At 42.9% G+C, this 23,463-nt stretch overlaps 1 protein-coding gene across 3 annotated transcripts; it reads right to left on the reverse strand.

Moving 5' to 3' along the window:
- PRPS1 (phosphoribosyl pyrophosphate synthetase 1) lies at window positions 1–23,463 on the reverse strand. 3 transcript variants are annotated; one of them, XM_072626963.1, is made up of 7 exons: window positions 23,181–23,460; window positions 16,703–16,907; window positions 10,064–10,162; window positions 9,523–9,647; window positions 2,511–2,684; window positions 1,881–2,040; window positions 1–1,767 (listed from the first exon to the last, which is right to left on the reverse strand). In XM_072626963.1, the coding sequence occupies exons 1-7, from the start codon at window positions 23,300–23,302 to the stop codon at window positions 1,675–1,677; spliced, it is 978 nt and encodes a 325-aa protein (XP_072483064.1). In that variant the 5' UTR covers window positions 23,303–23,460; the 3' UTR covers window positions 1–1,674. The 3 variants fall into 3 exon arrangements, with proteins under 3 accessions (XP_072483064.1, XP_072483062.1, XP_072483063.1); XM_072626961.1 differs by having other exon boundaries at window positions 1,329–1,767; window positions 16,706–16,907; window positions 23,181–23,463; XM_072626962.1 differs by having other exon boundaries at window positions 1,329–1,767; window positions 16,724–16,907; window positions 23,181–23,459.

The following is a 23,463-nucleotide window of genomic DNA, read 5'->3' on the forward strand; positions in this document are numbered from 1 at the left end:
TGCTTTCAAAGTAAGTTTAATCTCTTCACTGAAGTCTTATGGTTGAACAGGAATGCCAACATCAGTCACTCTGGTTCAATGCTGGCTACCAGCTCAGCAGCAAAGCACCAGGAAGCTACAGCTGGAGCAGCAAAGACTCTGCTTACACCTTCTGCTAGAGGTAAACGCCAGCATTGGCACTCACTGCAGACTGCCTCCTTCTACACTTCTTTTCCAGAAATCTCCCCTTTCATAGGAGCATCTGTTGACCAGCACCCAAGAAGACCCAAGAAAATGCAAATGAAGTCCTTCAGATTCCACAAAGGCTCCAAGGCCTAATGAACCCTGTACCATCCACCATCCACTGGTCATAATCATAGTCAATTATTTCCTAGTTCAAAGCAATGTTATCTCCTGAGAAAAGCCCATTCAGTCTCTGAGCACACCAAGGCACAAAGGGCTGCAACCTCAAGACCCTTCTTCCCACCTTATCAGAATTAATGCCTCTTGCTAGCTGGACACTCCACTTTGGAATCAAAGCTGCCCATGGGGTCTGGGAGAAATGACATTTTAGCTGACATGTTTCCTTCCTCAGCAGCCCATGTCATGGTGGTGCCAATTGTGGAGAAGGAGGAATTCAAATACTACAGAGCAAAGAGTATATTCTACTTAAGGCCTAAATTTTCTCTCCCCTTCTTTAATTCATTTAGATTTGGGGACAGGAAGAGAGAGGAAGGAACATCAAAATATACTGATGAACAGGGCCAACTATGCAAGGAGGGACTTAAAAATGTACCCTGCTCATAATTTGAGCCTCACAGATTTGAATGAGGAATTTCTGTGGAAAGGTAGAAACAGCTCTGAACATAACCAGGGCCAGTATTTTCTAACTCAGGGAGAAACCTCAATCTATAAATGGTGGGGGTTTGCAAGTAAAAGATCTGGCCATAGGTAAAAGGATGGTTGTGATTCCAAGGAATGCCAACTAAAAGGGAACTCCCCTCCCCACCAGTGCCCACTGTTTTTACTCCTGACTCAAGTAGCCTCTCAGTTATGCTGGCCCCAAATTAACCTCTCAACTCCATACCCTTATAGTGCATTGGCATCATCCTTTGCCACATGGCAAGCCCCCTTGACCTTTCCCCAGCTTCTGTCTCAGTGCTGTCCAGTGTTGTGAGCTCCTTGAGGTGAGGGGCCTGTCTTTTATTTTCTCCTTGTTCCCAGTAAAGAGCCTGACATACATCAATTGGGTGCTTAAGAAATGCTGACTTGGTAGCCAGGAAATGACATAGCCGGGGTAGTCTGAGGCTCTTGCTATGGCCTGACAGTAGCAGAGGTTAATTTGTATGTATGCTTTGCAGATTTTTATTTTTAAACAAACAAAACCAACCAACGAGAACTGCTGAAGTCTACATGCATAGTGGTGCATCTGCCCCGTCCCCTCCCCCTGCCTCCCTCCCCTCCCACCTGGACTTCTGTGGTGGATGCATCGGGCCCACTCTCCAGAGTTAGTGAAAGCTGGAAGGCTCATTGAAGACTAAGGAAAGAAAGTAGAGCCCCAGGAAACTGCATGTGAGCAACAAAACAGGGAGAGCAAGATGAACAAGCAGGGATTTCTACTGAAATTTTGAAATATACCAAATAATGACTGGTTTAGAAAAAAAAAAAAGCCTCCAAAGTAAAAAGCAGCAATGATTACAAAGGAACGTGACTGAACAGGTAAGAGACCGACTCGCCATTGTGAGTTCTTCGGATGGCCTCCGCCAGGATCATAGAGATGTCAATCACCTGAAGGGAGCAGAGAGGGAAAGAGGTGGGTTCCAAGCAAGGGCAGCACCCCCTTAAACTGGCTATGGCGGCACAAACAGCGCCTCAAGATCCGCAATAAGATCCCATCTTACCTGTATTTTAGGGCAGTGCTTCATCTTGTCTTCCTGAGGTATCGTGTTTGTGACGACAACTGCCTCAAAGCAGGCGTTGTTAATTCGAGAAATAGCTGGCCCAGAAAATATTCCATGAGTGAGGATAGCATAAACTTTGGTGGCTCCAGCTGACAGAAGTCTAGAAAAAGATAGGGAGACAGTAATCCAATCATTGCAAAAGGAGGTAAAAGGTGGGCAGAAGGAAAGGCATGGAGAAAATTCACTTGTCGGGTTAATAAGGGACCCAACTTCATAGCTAAGAGCCACAAATAGAAGCTCGTAAAGTGAACAGTGATCCTGACAGAGCACATGGCTATACTCCGCTACTGTAATCAATAATTGTGATCAGATTGCCATGCTTGATGTCCTATATAGAACTCTGCCAGGTTCAATTCCCCCTCCTACTACAAACCACAAAACTGTCTGAAGCAATCATGTGTGTTCAATGGATCACTAAGTGCTTTGGGTCCAGGACCTGAAAACGTATTTATTCCCTTAAGGTAGTTACTTTCGGGGCAGGAGAATATGTGGGATCATTTTGACCAATAGATTACCCCCAGTCACTACCTCCTGACAAAAAGAGCTCCTTCCCCACACCAATTTACTCACTTATCTGCTGCATGACAGATAGTTCCACAAGTATCAGCCATGTCATCCACTAAAATGGCTACTCGGTCCTTGACATCTCCCACCAGCACCATTCGGTCAACTTCATTGGCCTTCTTCCGCTCTTTGTGAATCAGAGCAAAGTCAACATTCAGTCGATCTGCAATTGAAGTCACTCTGCAGGAAGATAGGGGTAAGTCAGTTTACAGATTATCAAGAGTTTAGTGAGGAATCAAGTAGAGATGGGATGGGGAGCACTCACCAGTTCTGGGAGGCATTGGAAAGTTGAATCTATGAATTGGGGGATGGGAGTGGGGAGGGGAGGGTTTAGGTTCTATCAATTTAAATACAACCATTATCGCAAGTGCAGAGATTGTTCCAATTAAGGTGATAACAAAACATCTGTGAAAAAAATCTGCGAAGAGATATAAGACTAAGAGCCATTCCCCAATAGATAAGTAGTCAAAGGATAATTTTCAAAATGAAACACAAACTCAAACAAAGTGAAACAACTCTGAGGTTTCACATCACATTCAGCAAATTAACAGAGGCAAAAGGTGGAAACACTCAAAGCTGGAGGGGCTGTGGGAAGACAGGCACACTGACAGACTATGGGTGAAGCTGAAAACTGGTCCAATCTGGAAAACAATTTTTTGGCTGAACTGATGAATATGACTTTATAGAAAATTTTTATGCTATAAGATATGACTAATGAGGAATTCAGAGAAATATAGGGAAATCTTTATGAACTGGTACATCATAGTAATATAAATGAAAAGAACACTAAAGCAAAACCTGAAAATACTTAATTGTGATGACCATTCTTGGCCCTGGAGAAACCATTGAAGTGGAAGGCTAAGGGTATGGAACGTTGCATACACTGTTACAGTCAGGTGGTCTTGTCTGACTTTTTGTGTTACAAGGGAATGGGGCAAATGAGGTAGGAAAGGAGTATATACCTGACAATGACTATAATGTAAAAACTAAAAAAGATTTTTAAGGCCTATAAACAGAATGAATAACTACAATCACCCCTTAAGGCCCAGACTGATAGTAGGCAATACTGAGCCTACTCTAACATTTGTGACATCCCAGCTATTCTCAGTCATATTTCTCAGTGAAGACTATACTGTGTATCTGGATGTCAACTTCATTTTTAAGACAATTAGAAAGTGACACCAATTAAACAGTAGCTTCAAGGTATAGGCTTCTTTATTGGTATGCTGCCATGGAATATACTCCATTTTTCTCCAAATGAAACAGAGCTTTCTGTTTTGGATCACTGTCCATAAGGAAACGCTAATGATTTCAGAGGAGAAAGGGAGGCAGGTAATCTGCCTAATTCCACTGACCCATTAAAGACCTTGTCAACACCAAGAATAAGACTTTTTGTACACTATATATAGCCTAAATTAAGGTTTATATGGTACTAAAATAAATACATTTTTTCATTTGAGACCAGGGAGGTAAATACTGCAGGTATTATTACTCCCATTTTATAGATGAGGAAATTGAGGTTCAGGGAGGGAAGTGATTTGTTCATAATTACACAACTAATGTCAGAGGCAAGATGTGAATCCAGGACTTCATAGGTTACAAAACCCAGCTCACTTTTCCCTAAGTCACATGTTGCTTTTGCGTGTGGTGTCATGTGGTGTCATTTTCACATGGGAATGAGATAGCACCCATTAAGTGGCTGGCAATGCCATGTGGGCTAACATATTGTCCATATTCAGTGTAAATTCAGCAGCCATCTGGCAACATGTAAAAGGAATGAGGGAGGGCCCTGTAGGGAGGAGGCAAATCACTTGCCCTCTCTAAGAGTCAGTTTTCTCCTTTTTAAAATAGGGAGAACAAAAGTACTTTGCAAATTTTGTTTTCACCACAACCCTGTGAGGTACATAGGTAGAGCAAAAGTTGAATAATGCCCAAAGAGCACATTACTGACACAGAGAATTGCTGGCCAGAAGAGCATTCGTTAACAATTACTCTACTGAGCTCTTTTTCCTTATACAAAGATGATACGCACAAGCATGAGCAACATGTGCTTTGAGGCCGCCAGGCTAGCTCAGTGCAAATCTCCCTTCTAAGGTCCCCCCCTGGCATGCATGCCTTGGCAAAATGGTTGCTCCAAGATAAGATGTGACTGTAGCCACTGAATAGAGAAGCTAGCTAGTCTACAAATGGTTCACAAGATCCTAGACCTAGAGCCTAGGTCCTTGGAAGGCATCTAGTTCAAACCCCTCATTTTACAGATGAGAAAACTGAGGCCCAGGGAGAAAAAGTAACTTATCCAAAGTCACCCAGGCCACTGTTTGCAGAGGTGAGACCTGAACTCAGACCTAGAAACTCAGTGCTGGTTCCATTGAACTATACTACCTCTTTTACATCCTGCTCTAACCAAGTCACATGTTGCTTTCTATTACTACTGTTCTGAAAAATATCAGCCTCCTAAACACACAGGATTGTGTTAACCACATTTGCTTGAGATCATTCTGACCATGCATGGGCTTTGAGCAAGTCTTTAGCTGAGTGCCTCAAAGCTCAGACATGCAGTGACTAGCCAAGTATAAAGAGGTCCACGCAGACAGACCTCAGTGAGGCACCTACAACCGTGCATGGGGCAGCTAGGTGGTACATTGGATAGAGCACCAGCACAGCAATCAGAAGGACCTGAGTTCAAATCTCACCTCAGACACTTGACACTCACTAGCTGTGTGACCTTGGGCAAGTCACTTAACCCCAACTGCCTCATCCTGGGTCATCTCCAGTCATCCTGATGAATATCTGGTCACTGGATTCAGATGGCTCTGGAGGAGAAGTGAAGCTGGTGACCTGCACAGCCCTCCCTCACTCAAAACAAAGTCTAGTGCAAGTTACCTCATCATTTCTCCGATGGCATGGTCTTCTTTGGCAACGAAGGATGAACACACACAACCCTGCATAGGCAGGCTCCAACCTACCCTGCCTTCTGGGCTTATTCCACATTATTCCCCTTCATGAACTCTCCATTTCAAGCAAACTGGTCTAGTTGCTGTTCCTTAATGTGTCCACACCTTTGTTGGGGCTGCCTGTAGTAGCATTTAGGACATATTCTCCTCTTGTATCCTTGTCTTCCTTCAAGATTCAACTCAGGGGCCTCCCAGATCACTGTCTGTGTGAATACTGCAGCTCCCAGGAACAGGAGAGCTTAGGTCCTCATGGACAAGACTGGTTGGGGCAGAGGGGCAGACTGGTTGGGAGTTTTTAGGTTTTGTCTTGTCTCATATAAGTGGTGGATAAAACCTATAACCACTGGAAGGGCCTAAGAAATGCTTGTGGAATCAAACCCATCAGACTGGCTAACATGACAAAACAGGAAGATGATAAATGTTGGAGAGGATGTGGGAGAGTTGGAACCCTAATTCATTGATGGTGGAGCTGAGAGCTAATCCAACCATTCTGGAGAGCAATTTGGAACTATGCCCAAAGGGGCACAAAAATGTGCATACCCTTTGACCCAGCAATATTGCTTCTAGGATTGTATCCCCAAGAGATCATAAAAATGGAAAAGGGTCCCACATGTTCAAAAATATTTATAGCAGCTCTCTTTGTGGTGGCCAAAAACTGGAAATCAGGGGGATGCCCATCCATTGCGGAATGGCTGAACAAGTTGTGGTATATGAATGTAATGGAATACTATTGTGCTACAAGAAATGATTAACAGGAAGACTTCAGAGAGGCCTGGAAAGACTTTTATGATCTGATGCTGAGTAAAAGGAGCAGAACCAGGAGAACTTTGTTCACAGCAACAACCACAGTGTGTGAGGAATTGTTCTGGTAGACTTAGCCCCTCACGGCAATGCAAGGACCTAAAACACTGCCAAAGGACTCTTCAGGCAAAATGCCATCCGCATCCAGAGAAAGAACTATGGAATTGGATCACAGAATGAAGCAGAATATTTTCTCTTTTGTTATGTTTTGTTTTGTTGGGGTTTTTCTCATGGTTTCTCCCATTCATTTTAATTCTTCTACGCAACATGATTAATGTGAAAATGTGTTTAATAAGAGTGTATGTGTAGAACCCATATAAGATTGCATGCCAACTCGAGGAGGGAGGGGGAGAAAATCTAAGACTTATGGAAGTGATTGTAGAAAACCAAAAACAAATAAATAACTAAATAAAAAGAAATGCTTGTGGAATGAATGAATGGATGAATTCCAATCTTCAATGGGGAATGACTCTACAAAGCAGTCATTTCAGTTCCTTTAGAGAAAGAGACTTCACCAATAATAAGAAATGATGAGCAGCTGGAGTCACTGTCAGCAAACCCAAATCTCCCTTGAAAATCAACAAAGCTTGAACTTGATTGATTTAAAGTTCTGTGCTCACTCTCTACACCGCAAATGAGAAATCTCCATGTATGAAAATTCCCACTATCTGAAACTGTAATTATATAAAAAAGGCTAACTGCTTCCAGGCCAATGAAAATGTGCCTTGTGAATCTGAATAATGCTATCACCACTTCATATGATTTGCACAGGACCTGCCTATAAATGCTGGCAGCCTGTTTCAGGCAGCCTGTAGTAAAATGAATAGACAGAGATTCAGAGGGCTATTTCTAAGCATATCACATATTTTATGAGTTTCGAATCCTGCCTCTGATGGTGTGTAAGTGTGGGCCAAGTGCCTTTTCCTCCTTGGGCCTCCGTTTCCTTGTTAAAATGAGAGGGCTAGATTCAATGGCATCTGAAGTCCCTTCCCACTCAATCTCTTTTTCACGGCGATCTAAAACACTGAGGGAAGGATGACATTGGTAAACACATAAGACAGGAGTAAATTTGGGGGAAGGGGTGGGGAAATGAACTTAACTGAGTTATCCTTATGTTTACTTTAATGGAGAGTTTGAAGAGAAAACCAAGTATCAAAAATATGAATGGCTTTGAAGGAATCCTGAATTAATTTTGTAAACACCTAAGGTTTTGTAGTGCCTGGTTCTATTTCTCCATTAAGAATGTAAGTAACACTTCAGAATGTATTATTAATGAGTAATCCAGGGAGGAAATGAAGTGCTCTTAATCGAGGGAGCTTTCAGTCTCTGGTAAATTCTATTAAAATGTTCCTTAGGTTCTTGGCTTTAAAACAATAATACACCATGATTTTTTCCTTGTTCAGTACTTAATCCTAAGAATCAAAAATGTTCTGAAAAAAAAGAAATAAAAAAGAAATTTAAAAAAAGAAAAAAAATGTTCTGCAAAATGGCAAAAGGTTTGGGGAAACAAACCTGCCCATCCCCCACTGATACACAGCACAACCACATTCTAGGTAATTTTTTAACAGCTGTTGATGTTGATCGGAAAATCAAATCCCTAGCAGAATCCTAAGAGTCATATATGTAGCCCAAGTTAGGGAGGGAACAAGAATTTATTAGGCACCTCCTGAGTATGTGCCAGAGATTGTGCTAAATACTTTACAAATATTATCTCACTCAATACACATGACCTCTTAGGGAGATAGGTGCTTCTATAGTCCCCATTTTTCAGTGAAAGAAACTGAGGCAAAGGTTAAGTGACTTATCCAGAATCATAAAACTAACAAATGTCTGAGGCTGGATTTGAACTCTAGTCTTCCTGACTCCAGGCCTAGTGCTCTATCTACTCACTGTACTATCTAGCCATGGTCAGTGGCTATGATGCCATTTAAAGTGTTTGGGGACCCCTCAAGGACTGAAGTACAGGAGAGGGTGGTCTGGAACGAATTCACGGACTCAAGCATTGTTTAAGTCAAGGTGGCAAAGGCTTACTGTAACACCAATATGGCAGGCAGAGGAAATTTGCAACTTAACAGGAATGATGCTAAAGCTTATATAAGAAAAGTAGCAGATTATCTAGCAGATATGCTAATGAGGTGATAACTTACAACCTTGGTCACAGGCATCATTCACTACTGGAAATGAGGGGAGGGGTTTCTCGGGAGTCTATTTTTGCTCTGTTATGTCAGTCAGTAAGCAAGCTAGCTTTGAGAGTTGACATCTATAGCTTGACCTCTGGACTGAATGTGATAACTTTGAGAATCAATATATGATAAATTCTGTGGTTACAAGATAATCCTGTTTTAACAAAAGAATTTCTTCAGAAGCCAGCTTGTTCTTGTGACGGGGAAAGATAGCGTAATTCTGGGGAAAGGTAATTTGTCTTACCAGAACCTACTTATGAGTTATTGCTAGGTATAGTGTCCTTGGGCTGGGGAGAAAACTATCAGGGATAGTGTTTTGAAGCTAGGGAGAAATGTGGTCTTGGAATTGGGGTCCAAGCACAAGCACCCCATCAGCTACACAGTTCCCTTCTTACTGGGATCCCTACCTGAAGGAATTCCTGGCTTCCCAAATAGCAACAGGCCAGTGAAGGGGAACACATATAAATAAAAGTCATATGCCATACTATTTTCACTTTGGTTTTTTTCCTTTTGTTCTGCTTCTTCTTCCACAACATGACTAACGTGGAAATATGTTTTACATGATTGTATATCAGGTTGTTTGCCATCTTAGGGAGGAGAGAGGGAAAAAAATTTGGCAAACACAAAATCTTTCAAAAAAGATGGAAGTTGAAAATTGTATTTACAAGCAATTGGAAAAAAATACTATTAAATAAAAAAAGTAATAAAGCCATATGCCACATATGAAATGCCATCTCCAAGGAAAAGGTACTAAGTAACAATTTAGGGACAGAGAAGATCTAGGTGACACAGGGGATAGATAGAGCAAGCACTGATTTGGAGCTGTGGTCTGACCTCAGACACTGACTGGCTGTGTGACCCTGGGCAAGTTACTTCTCTCTGGGCTTCAGTTTCCTCAACTGTAAAATGAGGGATTGAACTCAAATGACCTTTAAGGATCCTTCTAGCTCTAGGATTGCATGACAAAGATGAGCTGAGCCATCTTAAGTACTCACAAGATACCACGTCGATTCCCTCAGTCATGAGATCCACACATGGTCAGTTCATAGATGACCAGAGTGGGCAGAATACAAATCCTACCTTTTAGCTCCACCAGCATCAGGGGATACAATACAACAGGTCTTCCAGTCAGCAATGTTCTCTCTTATCCACTTCAGGACAGCTGGCTCAGCATATAAGTTATCCACTGGGATATCAAAAAATCCCTGCAGAAAAGAACTCTGTGTTAATCACTTGGCTCCCCCCACCCCTCCTGGGCTCCCAGCATTTGTAAATAAGGGTTCCTACTTCTGAAGCACCTTCTCCAAAACAACTGTGAGGCAAGCAGCCTATTATCCCAAGCTTCCATAGGGAAAGACAGAGGTCCATGCATAGCAAGGCCATCCACCTAGTAAGTATTGTGGCCAAGATTCAAACCAAGTTTCTGGGAACACAATCTCAGGGTTCTTTTCATTTAGTTCCAAGGCATTTGGTCTCTTGTTACTCAGAAGTATCCTACGTTTGCTTCTCCTGGTTGTCTTTTCCCCAGAGTATTCATGAACACCAATTTTCCCCCCCACCCCCCGCCTCCCCCCCACACACAGATATATACCAACTCCCACGGTTAGCTTTTCTTTCATACCTGAATTTGAGAGGCATGAAGGTCCATGGTGATTATATGATCTGCTCCTGCTACAGACAGCATATTTGCCACAAGCTTGGCTGAGATTGGGGCTCGGCTCTAAATGAGAGAGAGTAAGGGACACTGACAAATAGTTCAAAGTTATGAAGTTGGCAAAGTGGGCCTACTGACTATTTTAAATAGTTTTCCTGTCTCTCAGCCTGTTTATCAAAGGTAAAAGAGACAAGTCTGATGTGTGGCTACCAGCCTACGTTTAATTTTTTTTTTTTAAAAGACCAACTGGTCTTAAAAACTTTTCAATCAACATTGCTATTTGCAAAATAAAAGCAGCCCCATCCACCCCCACCCACCCCCAGAAGTCCCCAAACCACAATATACTGAAGTTTAAGAGATACCAGTATCTATATATATATAAAATTATGAATTTATATGAATGAATTTATATGAAAAATTTATATGAATTTATATATGAATATATATAATTATGAAGTTTACAGAAACAAAGGATCAAATGAAGACTTCTTAGTCCAATGCCTCTGGAAGAGTTCAATCATGCAGATGCCCCCTTCAATACCAAGATGCAGACCAAAGCTCTGTGCTAGCCCATCCTGTGGGGCTTTCCAGAAAACCTTCTCTGCATTCTCTTGATATTGTGTGAATACCAATGGAGCAGGCAGGCTGTCTATTGGTTGAGTATCTTTCATTCTTGCTATGGAACCAGCCCATCACTTTTCAGATGACATCCTCTATACTGCTTCTTCTGTGTAATTACGCATTTTTAATGTGTTACAGTGAAAGGAAGGCTTGGGAAGAAATCCAACTAAGTAAATCATCTCAAGGGTATTTAAGGATGAAAATGGAAAAACTTCTCCCGTCTCCCCCAAAAAGCCCAGAAGAAAAATGGAAAAGATCAACATATAAAGATTACTATAACAAACTTTTCCCCATCAAGGGCAGTGGAACCACCACACTCAGACCCTAATATCAGAGTTTTCAGTGTGCTTAAAGAGAAGAGAGAAACAGCACTGAAGAGAAAGAACAAAAACAGGATCAAGTGTATTTCTAGGAGACATACAGTTGAGGCTGTTGAGGAACTGATAAGCAAGGTACGTGAAGGATGGAAAGATAATATAATATAAGATAAGATAAATTATAAATAAAGATAATATAATATAAAATTATAAAAAATAATAAAGATAATATAATATAAAATCTCTGACAATCATCAATGTACAAACTGAGGGAATCCTTAGCGAGAATCAGTAGGGAAACACTGGCTTTCCTAGGTAATATTCAACAATGGACTGTATCTTTACCATTTTGCAATTGACTCAAAGATGTAGAGGACTTAAGATCCTATGGTGCTTACAGTTCAAAAATTATATTTTAAATTTGGTATAGCAAAATGTCATCTTAAAGCCTCTTTTTCCAAAAAGGCTTCTCCTATCCATATAACGAAATCATTCAAGATTCCTTGAAAGATATGATAGAAATAACCTTATTCAATGACCACTGTGATGGAGACCAGGAGTATGGAGTCCAAGTGGAAGAGAATGGATTCTCTGTGGTCTTTCACATGCTCCTGTTTGCAGATGACATTCATATTGGTGGCAAAACAAGCCCTGGAATACTTCAGTCTCTGCAAGCACTCAAAAGTTCAGTCTGACCATCCATGCAGGAAAGACCAAGTGGATAAGGAATATCTATTACCCAGCTTATGACATGCATTTGGATGAAAAACATATAGAGTTTGTCTATCAATGTGTAGACCTGGACCTAGAGTTGGGTCCAGGGTTGAACAGGAGGAGGGAAGTGGACTTGATTGACTTTGGAATATTACAAAGCTCTTTTAATGATCCTAAAGCTTCCCATGGAAGCAAAGTCCCTTAACTCCTTTATTTGCCTCTCCAATGAGGGTCTGTGAGACTGCCTTCCACTTAGTTTTGCCTTCTTTTTGTCACCTGTTTCCATTTATGGGACAGATGTAAACAGGTATGACTGTTTCTCTAGTAGTGCAGGTGATGGCCACCATACAAGGAGTTTACAGAGAGTGCTGATGGTCTCAGGGACTCTGAACCCTCTCACCCCATTTCTGCCACCGTCACTATAGAAGCACAAGGGGCTAGCTAGACTGGTGCTGTTTTGTCTTTTTCTTTGTTTCCCAGGTTGCTCTGGTCAATTCACCATACTAACAATAAGGCTTTTAGCATTGCTACATTTAGCCAGGCTGGTCCTAGAATCTACCAAGAACCCACCTGGACGAGGCATGAGAAAAACAGGCTGACAAACATCTCTTCCAAATTCTCTTGTTTTTCTACAGTCATGATCAATATTATCCTGCCCTAAGAGGTCTCTGACCCTGATATCCCATCAATCACCTTCGGTGCTGTCCAAGAATTAACATCTATCAATTCTCCCATTCATTTTAATTCTTCTATGTGACATAACTAATGTGAAAATGTGTTTAATAAGAATGTATGTGCAGAACCTATATAAGATTGCATGCTGTCTCAGGGAGGGGGAGAAAATCTAAGACTTATGGAAGTGATTGTAGAAAACTGAAATCAAATAAATAATAAGATAATTAACAACAACAACCATAAAAAGAATATCTAGCAGGTCCTATCAAGCTGGATAGCTTCCAGAAGGGACCCAGTGAGGCCTACTGAGCGAAGATCAGCCCAGTCAAGTTCATAGAGTACCACTGCTAGGTTAGCTGCACTACTTAAGACCAATTACTAGGTTTACAGAGAAACTCCAATTTGAATTGGGGGGGGGGAGAGTGAAGAGAGCAGCCCATGGATTAGGGCTAGCCAACTCCCAGTCCCCCCATGAATTATATCATAAACTCTGGAAACTTAAAAGTGATCAATGCATGCATTAGATCATATGTTCATTTAATGCCTTTTTTCATGTACATATTTTCCGCACCTCTATGCAGTTTAATGCTTTGTGGTTACATCATACTTGTAAGAGTATAATTTGGTTATTTTTTCCTACAATATTAGACATTTGGGTTATTTCTATTTTTTTTTCTTTTCCATGCTTTTATAAAAATAGAATTGCTACAAACATCTTGAAACAAATCATTTTGTTTTTCCTTTGGGGTCAATTTCCTTGGGGTACATTACCCAAAATGGAATTCCTGGGTCAAAGGTAAGAATGTCTGATAGTTCATTACATGGTGTTCTCCCAAAAGATTCAACTCATAAACATATAGTAGCACCCGCAATTAAAGCACCCATTTTCCCAGAACCTTACCAACAAAAGATTTTATAGTTTACTTTTGTTAGTTTAAGATACACATAATGAAACCTTGAGTTTTTCTTCATTTTCATTTCCTTAATTGCTAACAAGGCTATATACGTACTAAAGAAAGTTTTATGGAGGCCATCTTTTCTTTTTAAATACCAGTTATTTCCAGTCATATAGCTCCCCACCCCCACATCATCAGGCTCCAGCCTCCTAACAAAGAGAACCAGTGTGACTTTGGGGACAGGAAGCCAGTTTCAGGCAGAAGGCTCAAGTCATGCCTGTGACACATCAATTGTGAGGTGACCTCACTAAGTCACCTAGCATCTCCTGATCCAGGCAATTCTCTAAGACTGAGCACCTGGGCCTCCAGAGACCATTGTCTCCATCCCTACCCCCAATCTACCCAGTTTTGGGACTCTGCCCTGGGGCTGAGCTGTCCGGATTAGAGGGACAATTCACCTCAACCCACTGAATCTAGCTGGCCCCACGCTATGTACCACACATAGTTCATTGGACCCTTCCATCAGATCCTTCCTTCCAATAACTCTTCGGCCCTTTTAGCTAAACTCCTCCAAAAGGCCAAAGCCATCTAAAAGAACTACCTCAGCTTTCTATCCTCCCACACTTCTTAACATCTTCAAATCTGGCTTCCGACTTATCACCACTGAAACTGCTCCCTCCAATTACCAATGAGTTGTCAAATCCAGTAGGCTTTTCTCAATACTCATTCTCCTCAAGATCACTGTAGCCTTTAGCAACTGTGGATCACTCTCTCTTTCTTGATTCTTTCTTCTCCCTAGGTTTTCAGGGTCCCACTCACTCCTACTTCTACCTACTTGACAGCTCCCCTATCGCCCTTGCTGGATTCTCTTCCAGGTCATACCCTCTAACCACAGATGACCCTCAGAGTTCAGTCCTGGGCCCTCTTCTCTTCTTCTTCTATGATACTTCATTTGATCTCATCAGCTCCCATGGATTTAACAACCATATCTATGCTGATGACTCTCCATGTACCTCTCCTGCCCCAAACTCTCTACTGACCTCCAGTCTTGCAGCTCCAAGTGGATGTCCAATAGACATCTGAAACTCAACATGTCCCAAACACATCTTGTTAACTTTTCCCCTTTCTCTTTCCTCTTACTGAACGATCCTCTCAGTCCCCCAGACATCCCTCCAACCTAGGTGTCCTCTTTCACTGTGCTTCTCAGTCCCTAACTGTTGCCAAGACCTGTTCATTTAACCTTTGTGATATCTCTCACACTGCCACCACTGTAGCGAAAACCCTTATCACAGGAAGGGAGAAAGGTAGAGAGGGGAGAACTGGACTATTCCAATAGCCTGTTGATGGGTGGGTCTGCCTCAAGTTTCTCCCCACTCTAATCTATCATCCATTTAGCCACCAAAATGATTTTCCTAAAGCACAAATTTGACCACGTCAACCCTCTCCCAACCCCCACAAATAAACTCTAGTGTCTCCCCATGTCAACCCTCTCCCAACCCCCACAAGTAAACTCTAGTGTCTCCCCATGACCTCCAGGAGTAAATACAAAGTCCTCTGTTCAGCATTCAAAGTCACTCATAACCTAATCCCCTCTTACCTTTCAGTCTTCTTATACCTTAGTTCCCACTGAGTACTCTTAGATCTGACGACACTGGCCTTCCGGTTGTTCCATGTACAAGACATTCCACTCTCAATAGTTCCTGGCTGAGCTATGGCCATAGCCTGCTATTCAGTCTCTCTGTCTAAAGTCTCTCCCCATTTCAATCCATCCTCCAACTCAGTTATCAAAATGAACTTCCTAAAGCTCAGGTTTGATTATGTTACCTCCCCCACCCCCCATCCATCAACTCCAGTGGCTCCAAATATAAAATTCACTGGCTTTTAAATCCCTTCATAACCTGCCCCTCACTACCTTTCCAGACTCCTTACATATTAAACTCTTCCATACTCTACAATCTAATGACACTATGCCTCCTCCCTACTCCTTACTCCTTTCTCCTGACTCTGCCTTTTTGCTGGAATTGTCTCTCCCTCCTCTAGATCCTGGCTCCCCTTTCTTCAAGTCTCAGCTAAAGGCTCACATTCTGTAAGAAGCCATTTCCAGCCTTCCTGAGATGATCTCCAATTTATCCTGCATACAGCTTGTTTGTAAGGAGTCATTTGCATACTGTATCCCTCATTAGACTATGAGCTCCTTTGAGAACAGGGATTGTCTTGTGCCTTTTTTTAATATCCCCAGTGTTTATATACAGGGCCTGACACATTGTTGTCATTGGTCAAGTCTGACTCTTTGCAACTCCGAGGGCCATATTAGCCATGGAGGGGGGCGGGGTTTCTTGACAAAGATACTGAAGTAGTTTGCCATTTCTTTCTCCAGTGGAGTAAGGCAAACAGAGGGTAAGTGACTTGCCCAGGATCACACAGCTAGTAAGCATTTGAGAATGGATTTGATCAGGTCTTCCTGACTCCAGGATTGGCACTCTATCCACTGAGCCATCTAGCCACCTCTAACACATATTGTTCAGTTGTGCCAACTCCCAGCGACCTTATTTGGGATTCTCTTGGCAGAGTTACTGGAGTGGTTTGCAAACAAGGTTAAGGAACTTGCCCAAGGTCACACAGCTAGAAAGTGTCTGAGGCCGGGATTTTAACTCAGGAAGAAGACTCTTCCTGATTCTGAGCCCAGTGCTCTATCCTCCAGCACATGGTAGGTGCTTAATAAATGCTTGTTGGGAAGTTGTAGAACAGTCAATGATCTAAACTGATAAAGGGAATTTCCTTACCAAGAGTTACCAAGAAATTACATGTCCAGACCCTCTGAGGAGCAAATACAGTTTATCTCCCTCCAATGACTTCACTAAATGTCTGCTTCAACTAATTTTGGTAAACAAAATAAAGTATTTATACTGTAACTGAGAAATTTGTATGAAAAATAACCACTACTTTAAAAATTCTGAAGATAAAAATCTATAGTCATTGTTAAGCTGTGGAGCATGTATATGAAAGATTATATCATTTTGTATGAAATCACAAATTTGTGAATCATTTTTGAAAACTGATTAAATTGAAACTTCCCAATGAAACCAACATGACTCATATCTAAATGATCTGTATGTGTCTCAGACCTCTAATTCTATTAGTACAGGTAATCATCAGCCTGGGAGGCTTCTTCTATCACTACAGAAAGTGGCCTGGGGCACCAAAAGGTTAAATGACTTGCCAAAGGTCACACAGCCAGGATAAGTTAGAAGTGGGACTTGAACCCAGGTCTTCCCCTTCAAAGCTAGCTCTCTAGACACTCATTCCACTCTATTCTAAAATGGAAGGTCGCTAGGAGCAAAGCTAAACTTCTGGAGTATCATTTTAAAAATAAAAGGAAATACCACATTGGAGTCTGCTCCTACTTTGTCCTTCTTGTCCTGCCGGGCATAAGGGAAGCAAGGAATAACAGCAGTGACCCGGCTCGCTGAGGCGATCTTGCAAGCATTGATCATGATGAGAAGCTCCATCAGATTGTCATTGATTTCACCACAACCGCTCTGCACGATGTAGACATCCTCTCCTCGAACGCTTTCCCCAATTTCCACACTACAGGGGGAGGGGAAAATTAGATTAACAGTGTTATTTCTATATTCCACTAAGAATGTCAAAGCACTTTAGGCATGCTGCACTATGCTTAGGATCCTCCATCAACTCATCACCACAGATGGATAGATCGGATTGATTGACTGATCAATCTATCTATATCTAGCTAGATCAAACATTGGGAGGTGATTGACTAAAATTCAGTTGTTGGCACCTACTTTAAGTTTCATGTAGAAATATCTTACATAAATGTGGTTTGATACATACATCAGCTATGGATGATCCACACTGTACTTATTTATATCTCAAGAGATATCGACTTCAATGTTTAATATAAAAGTAGACAGTCCCTGCCCTCAAAGAATCAACGCACATGAATCTGCCACCATACCTTCGAAAAACACCACAGGTCAGTTTTGTCTATGGCCATCAGTGTCAGTTTCCACATTTGATACAGTGAAAAGCACATCTGGAATCCCAAGACCAAGGTTTGAATCCTGCCTCTGCTGCTTAATATCTGGGTGACTCCAAGCAAATCAAGTTCCCTCATCTGTTAAATTAAGGGGTTGGACTAGATCTCCTGTTCATTCCTGACCCTGTTTACTCTCCAAATTTTTAGTAAACCTTCACATTCAATAGGAAAGGAAATACATTTTTACATTTAGCTTGCATATACACACAACAAAAGAGATCAATTTTTCTCCCCCAAGGTTTCACCAAGACTTTTGCACAACTTCATTTGGAGTTTCCGCAATATTTCAAAAAGATAATATACTTATTTTCCGACTATTTCTACAGCCCTCTTGACAAGCTTCTTGTACAGCCCCAGTCGGGAACCTCTGAGCTAGATAAATTCCAAGTTTCTTAAAGCCCTAAATGCCCCGCACCTATGCTAACTACCAAGGGATTCAACAGAAAGAGGGGGGAGGGGGGAGATACTTGGAGGCTACATTTCCATTTCAATAAATGGAAAATAAAGGGCCTAGCCAGGCCATTTTGTTTGGGAAAAGTAAATTCTCGCATTTGAGTGGCAGCATTCAACTCCTTCGGAGGTAACCAACCCTCCGGGAGGGTCCTTCACCAGAAAGGGCCCACATCTCTATAGTAACCAAGAACATTTACATTTGCCTCTGGCAAAAACAATATACTTACAAAAATGCTAATAGTAAAAACCAATCACCTCAAAGATACTACGTTAAATTGGGTATTAGGGAGGGCAGAGAGGAAAGATCTAAGGGGTAGCCAATTAGGTCTGACTATTATTCAGCAACATGAATAATTCCTTCTCTTTATACCAAAATGGCAATATAACTTTAAAATAAAAATACCTCATACAGGGTTTATCTCCCGTTGCTACCTTTAGAATGGGCTTTGATCTCCTCAATACCCTATCATAGTCAACATCATCATACTCCCATCGCCACCCACCCCCAGCCAACAATGAGCTTCCAGGAAAACACTAATGGCCAAAAGTAGATAAACTTATCTAGATTTTCTTTCCTTCACCCAATGAGCTATTGACTCCTACTTGGAACACTTTTGTAACAGCCAGACATTCTCTCATAGCTATCTAGCATGGGGTATGTACAGGAGGTACTAAAAAAAAAAAAAACAAACCCTACTGTCCCTTAAGGTAACAGACAAAGCATTCCAATAGCTGAGCTGCTATCAACTGTCCTCTCTTGGAATCCTGTGTCACACCGACTACATTTTTAGGCTGAGGCAAAGTGGTTCAGAGATGAGAAAGGAGACAGTCACCTCCCACAGGGAAGCCTGAAAGACATTAAACCTGACTTTGAAATTTTCCCTGAAACAATGCAGTCTAGAGCTGATGTGAGCATATGAAAATACACCTGTAAGTATTTCCTTAAACTGGGCTACAGTTACTCAGGTAATTTCTAGGAAGTCATTCCCTCCTCTACCTATCCAGCAAAAAAGGTTGAGTGTGAAAGAGAGAAACTTAAAGGGTCTGAACTACATTGACCTGTGTCCCATACCTTCTGCCTCTGGCAGGCATGCAAACATTCCATTTGATCAATGGGAATTTTGATCGAGGGAAGCCCACCCAGGCTTCAGCCCTGCTTACCACAAGGACTAAAGAATTCTGGCCCAGAGACAGTGAAAGTGTCGGAAACAAAGTCTAATTAAGTTCCCGAGAGGTATTCTTCATAAGGACTCAATGTGCTGGTCACTGATAGGCACTAGAACAGGCTGTGTGTGCTCCCTGAAGAAAACACTGCGTGATGATTGACTGATAGGACCATGGGAGGCCAATGGAAGCAGATGGTGGTCCAGTGGATAGAATGCGAGGCCTGGAGTCAGGAGGACTGAGTTCAAAGGCAGCATCAAAGGCTAGCTGTGTAACCCTGGTCAAGTGTCTTCACCTCTGCTTGCTTCAGTTTCTTCAACTGTGAAACGAGGATAACAACAGCGCCTATCTCACGGGATCGTTGGTAATGACAAAATGGGATAATGTTTGTAAAGTGCCTAGCACAGTACCTTCCCTTCCCAAGGTTTGTATTAGAGTTTCGGCCACAATTAGCTACATAGGAAATCTACCTCCAGAAGGAAGCAGTTTCTGAAAAATAATCATTAGCATTTGTAGAGAGGAGTGAAGGTGGCTATCAGCCCCAAACTCCAAATCCTTTTAAAGGCCTGGTTACTGCTAACTGGCTGCTGAACTCAGGTTCATACCAGCTGAGTATCATGCTCTAAGGGCCAAGTACTATTATGTATGTGTTATGCATGTATGTATGCATGTGTGTATAAATTTATCTGTACACTTATTCCAATCTGCAAGGGCCTAAAAAAACTAAACTTTTTCTTTTTTTTGGGGGGGGGGAGAAGAGCAGAGAAGGACAAAAAAGATTATATAACATATCCTGTTCCACATGGCAACCTTATGGGGATAGAGTTTTATTTGAAAGGTCACTGAAAAAAAACCAAGAGCAGCCAAGATGTGGTGCCAGTTCTCAGCTTCCAAGTTTATTTGGCTTTCTTTAGCCACATGAACACTGAGTAGATTGTCAACTCCATCTCCTATAGGTTCAACAGCAGGGCTACCCCTGGGGTAGTGTTCTGGCCCTAAGGAAGAATGAATTAGGGACTTTTCTAATTAAAGGCGGAGAATCCTCCATCTTGAGCTGGACAGGACTTCAGAGGTCAGTTTGAACAAAACCTCTCATTTTACAGTGAGGGAACTGAGACACCCCCCACCCCAGGAGGTGGGATGACTTTCCGCAAGTCACACAGGTAGTTGCCAACAGAGGGAGGACCTCTGTGTCTCCTGACTAGGCTGTGTGACCCAGATCTGTTCCCCAGCCAACTGTTCAGAGCACTGACAAGGAGAGTCTTACTGGGTACTACCTGCATAGAGGAAATCATAGGTCTGGAGGAAGAGGAAGGAAAGAAGGAGAAAGGGAGAGGAGAGAAAGGAGAAGGAAAAGAAAATATCAAATGCACATATTTAGGGGATGAAAAAAAAATCCAAGGCAAGGTTCCCTAAAATTTGAGCAAAGGCTTGACACCCAAGAAGTAAGAAAAAAGCCCCTTCCCTCCTGCCCTCCCCTTCTCCACCCCTCAGCTCCACAGAACAGCCCTGAATAGGCAGCAGAGGTTGACCTGTAGGTTAGTTGTATTGAGTCGCCTGCCTCACCGTCCCCCCATCCCCGATCTTTTTTAGTCTTTATTAAAGGAGCTAGCTCACAGGAAGGGAGAGGGACATATACAAAAACCAAGGTGATAAAAACCCAAAGATTGGAGCTTGCTGGGCTGGCAGGTAAGCAGAGTTGCCAGCATGGTTTATGTGAATGCAGGCACCACAGCTCACATCCTTAGCTTAGGACAAAGACTTCTTAACCTTTTACTGGTGTCTGGCAAAGCCTACAGACCCCCACACAGAATGTTTTGAATGCATAAAGAAAAATACATATGATTACCAAGGAAACCAATTATATTGAAATACAGTGAACATTTTTTTTTAAATCAACTCCAAGTTATTAAAAAAAAAAAAGGCTCTCAGATTAAAAACCTGAATTGTTAGGGTAGAAGTAGAGGGACCCTAAGAGATGAGAACCCAGAATCAGAAAACCCTGAGCTCAGATCCAGCCTCAAACACTTCTTAGCTTACTACACTACTAGCTTACACAGTAGCAAGCCCTGTGCTAAGTGCTTTATGAATAAATACCTCATTCAATTCTCAACAATGTTGGGAGGTAGTAGGCACTATTATTAGCTCTGTTTTACTGATGGGGAAGCTGAGGCAGAGCTGAAAATTTAAGCGACCCCATGGAGCTTTTTTAAAGTTCTGAGGCCAGAGATGGACTAGTCACTGAGCCACATCTCAGTGCTTTGGAAAGAAACTCTAGAAAGCTTGGGTGACTTACCCAAGAGTGCACAGGCAGAAATGGCTGAATTGGGATTTGAACTCAGGTCCTTTCAACCAAATCTAATAACCCTCTTCCCACCGCAGCACAAAGGTAATCAGTGAAACCTGAAGTTTAGGCTGACCCTACTATAACCACAATAAACCAAACATTCTTGCATTCAAGGTAAGTCCTCAGCAATGCCCCCTAACTTGCTTTCCTCTTCTCTCAAGAAGGACAGTAAGTCAAGCATTTTTTAAGCTCCTACTACTCACCAGCATAGTACCAGACAAGGTCCACTGAACACACACTCCTAACTTGATCCCACTCAAATATTTAAGCTGTTTCTACACACAGAACAGGAGAACCCAAGTAGGAGGCGTTGTGGCATGGTGGAAAGAATTCTCAATTTGGAAAAACCAGAGCACCTGGCCTCCTGCTCCTCCACATCTCACCCAGTGTGACCCTAGACGAGTCAGTCACTGCCCATCTGAGGGCCACAGCTTCCTCATCTGTAGAAAGAAGGTGGCTTCTTCACCTTTTTGGTGGGTGTGGACCCCTTCTGAGAATCATACTTTCAAACAATTAAAAGAAAAGCTAAATTTTAGTTAGCATTCAGTGAAAATAAAGATGTCACTGTTTTCTCATTAAAGTTCCCAGACTTCTTGAAATCTATCCATGGACCTCAGATTAAGAATCCTGCACTAGATGGTCTAAGGCTCCCTTCCAACTTAAAATCTATAATCCTAAAATTCCAATTTATTTTCAGTCTCTCACAATACAATGGTGACTCCCTGAGGGTAGAGACTGGTTTTTTATCTTTTATCCCCCTCCCCGCCCCAGCCTCTAAACCCAGTGATTAAAAGTTTATTGACTGATTGCTTCCAAGAGACAAAGGCAAAGGATATTAACATAGTAGTCTATATAATGATCCTAAGAAGTGGTAAGTGTTATTGCTATCCCCATTTTCCAGATTAGAAAGCCATAAAAAGTGTGGAGTGAGTCAGGAAAATCTAGAGTCAAACCAGGCCTCTTTACATCTACTGGCTCCTAGATTAAAGCTAGAAGATACCTCAGAAGTCGTCTAGCCCTATTCCTACATTTCACAGTTAAGGAAACTGAAGCCCGAACGTGAGGGTGGTGGGGGCGGGGATTTGAACTCAGGTCCTTTCCAGTCCAAAATCACTGAGTTTTTTCTATAGCACCACGGCGCTTCACAGTGTGACTCTGGGCAAGGTTCTTCGGTGCCCCCCAAAAAACTCTCCCAAAACCACTCCCTAAGCCAACGTGCCCTGGGAGAGGGATACACCAAATCCTAGGCCAAGTCTCTATCTCTGTCTTACAGGTGAGGAGACTGAGGCATGGAAGAGATTAAGGGACTTGCCTATGGTCACGCAACTACCGAGGGGCAGAGTCGGGATTTGAACCCAGGGTCCCCCAGCACAGAGCTCTAACCACTAGACCACACTGCATAGTAGGCACCTATCAGGGGCTGCTTCAAGCCAAAGGCCCGATTCCTGGTACCCAAGCCATAGGTTAGCCGCGGTCTTGACCTTGACCTAGGAGGCCGGGGCCACACACACCCCCCTCAGAGTTTGAGGGGAAGGGGGGGAGGGTGTCCGAGTCTCAGTTCGTTTATCCACTGGCCCGCTAGCGCGGTCTCAGCCGCGAAGTAACGACGGCTAGTACCGCCCTTCCTGCCCCTTCTCTGCGCCCCCATTCCCTCCCGGGAGCCCCCCGGGACCACGGCGCGCCCCAGCTCCAGCCTCGTCCCGGCGCCACCGCCGACCAGTAGCCCAAGCGTCAGCGCATGCGCGCGCGCGTTAGACCGGCCGGCCCCATGCCAATGACCCTGACCCACGACCCGGCCCCGGCCCGGGATCCAGCTCCAGCCCCGATCCCGACCGCTCACCACGTCTCCTGGTTACTGAATTTCTTAGTCACCACCTTGCCCAGTTCCAGGCCCAGACGGTCGGTGATCTTCTGGGACAGGTCCTGGTGGGAGCTGCCGCTGAAAATCTTGATGTTGGGCATCTTCGCCGTGGGCGGACAGACCTCGGCGACCGCTGCGGGTGGAAGAGTGGCTGAGGCCGGCAAGGGGAGGCTGAAGAGAGGTGACTCGGCAGCAAGAGCGTACTCAGCACGACGCCTCGGCCATCTTGCCTTCCCGCCAGGCGCGCGCGTTCTTATATTGT

Source organism: Notamacropus eugenii, chromosome X (assembly GCF_028372415.1).
Source record: "Notamacropus eugenii isolate mMacEug1 chromosome X, mMacEug1.pri_v2, whole genome shotgun sequence".
Taxonomy (NCBI): Eukaryota; Metazoa; Chordata; class Mammalia; order Diprotodontia; family Macropodidae; genus Notamacropus; species Notamacropus eugenii.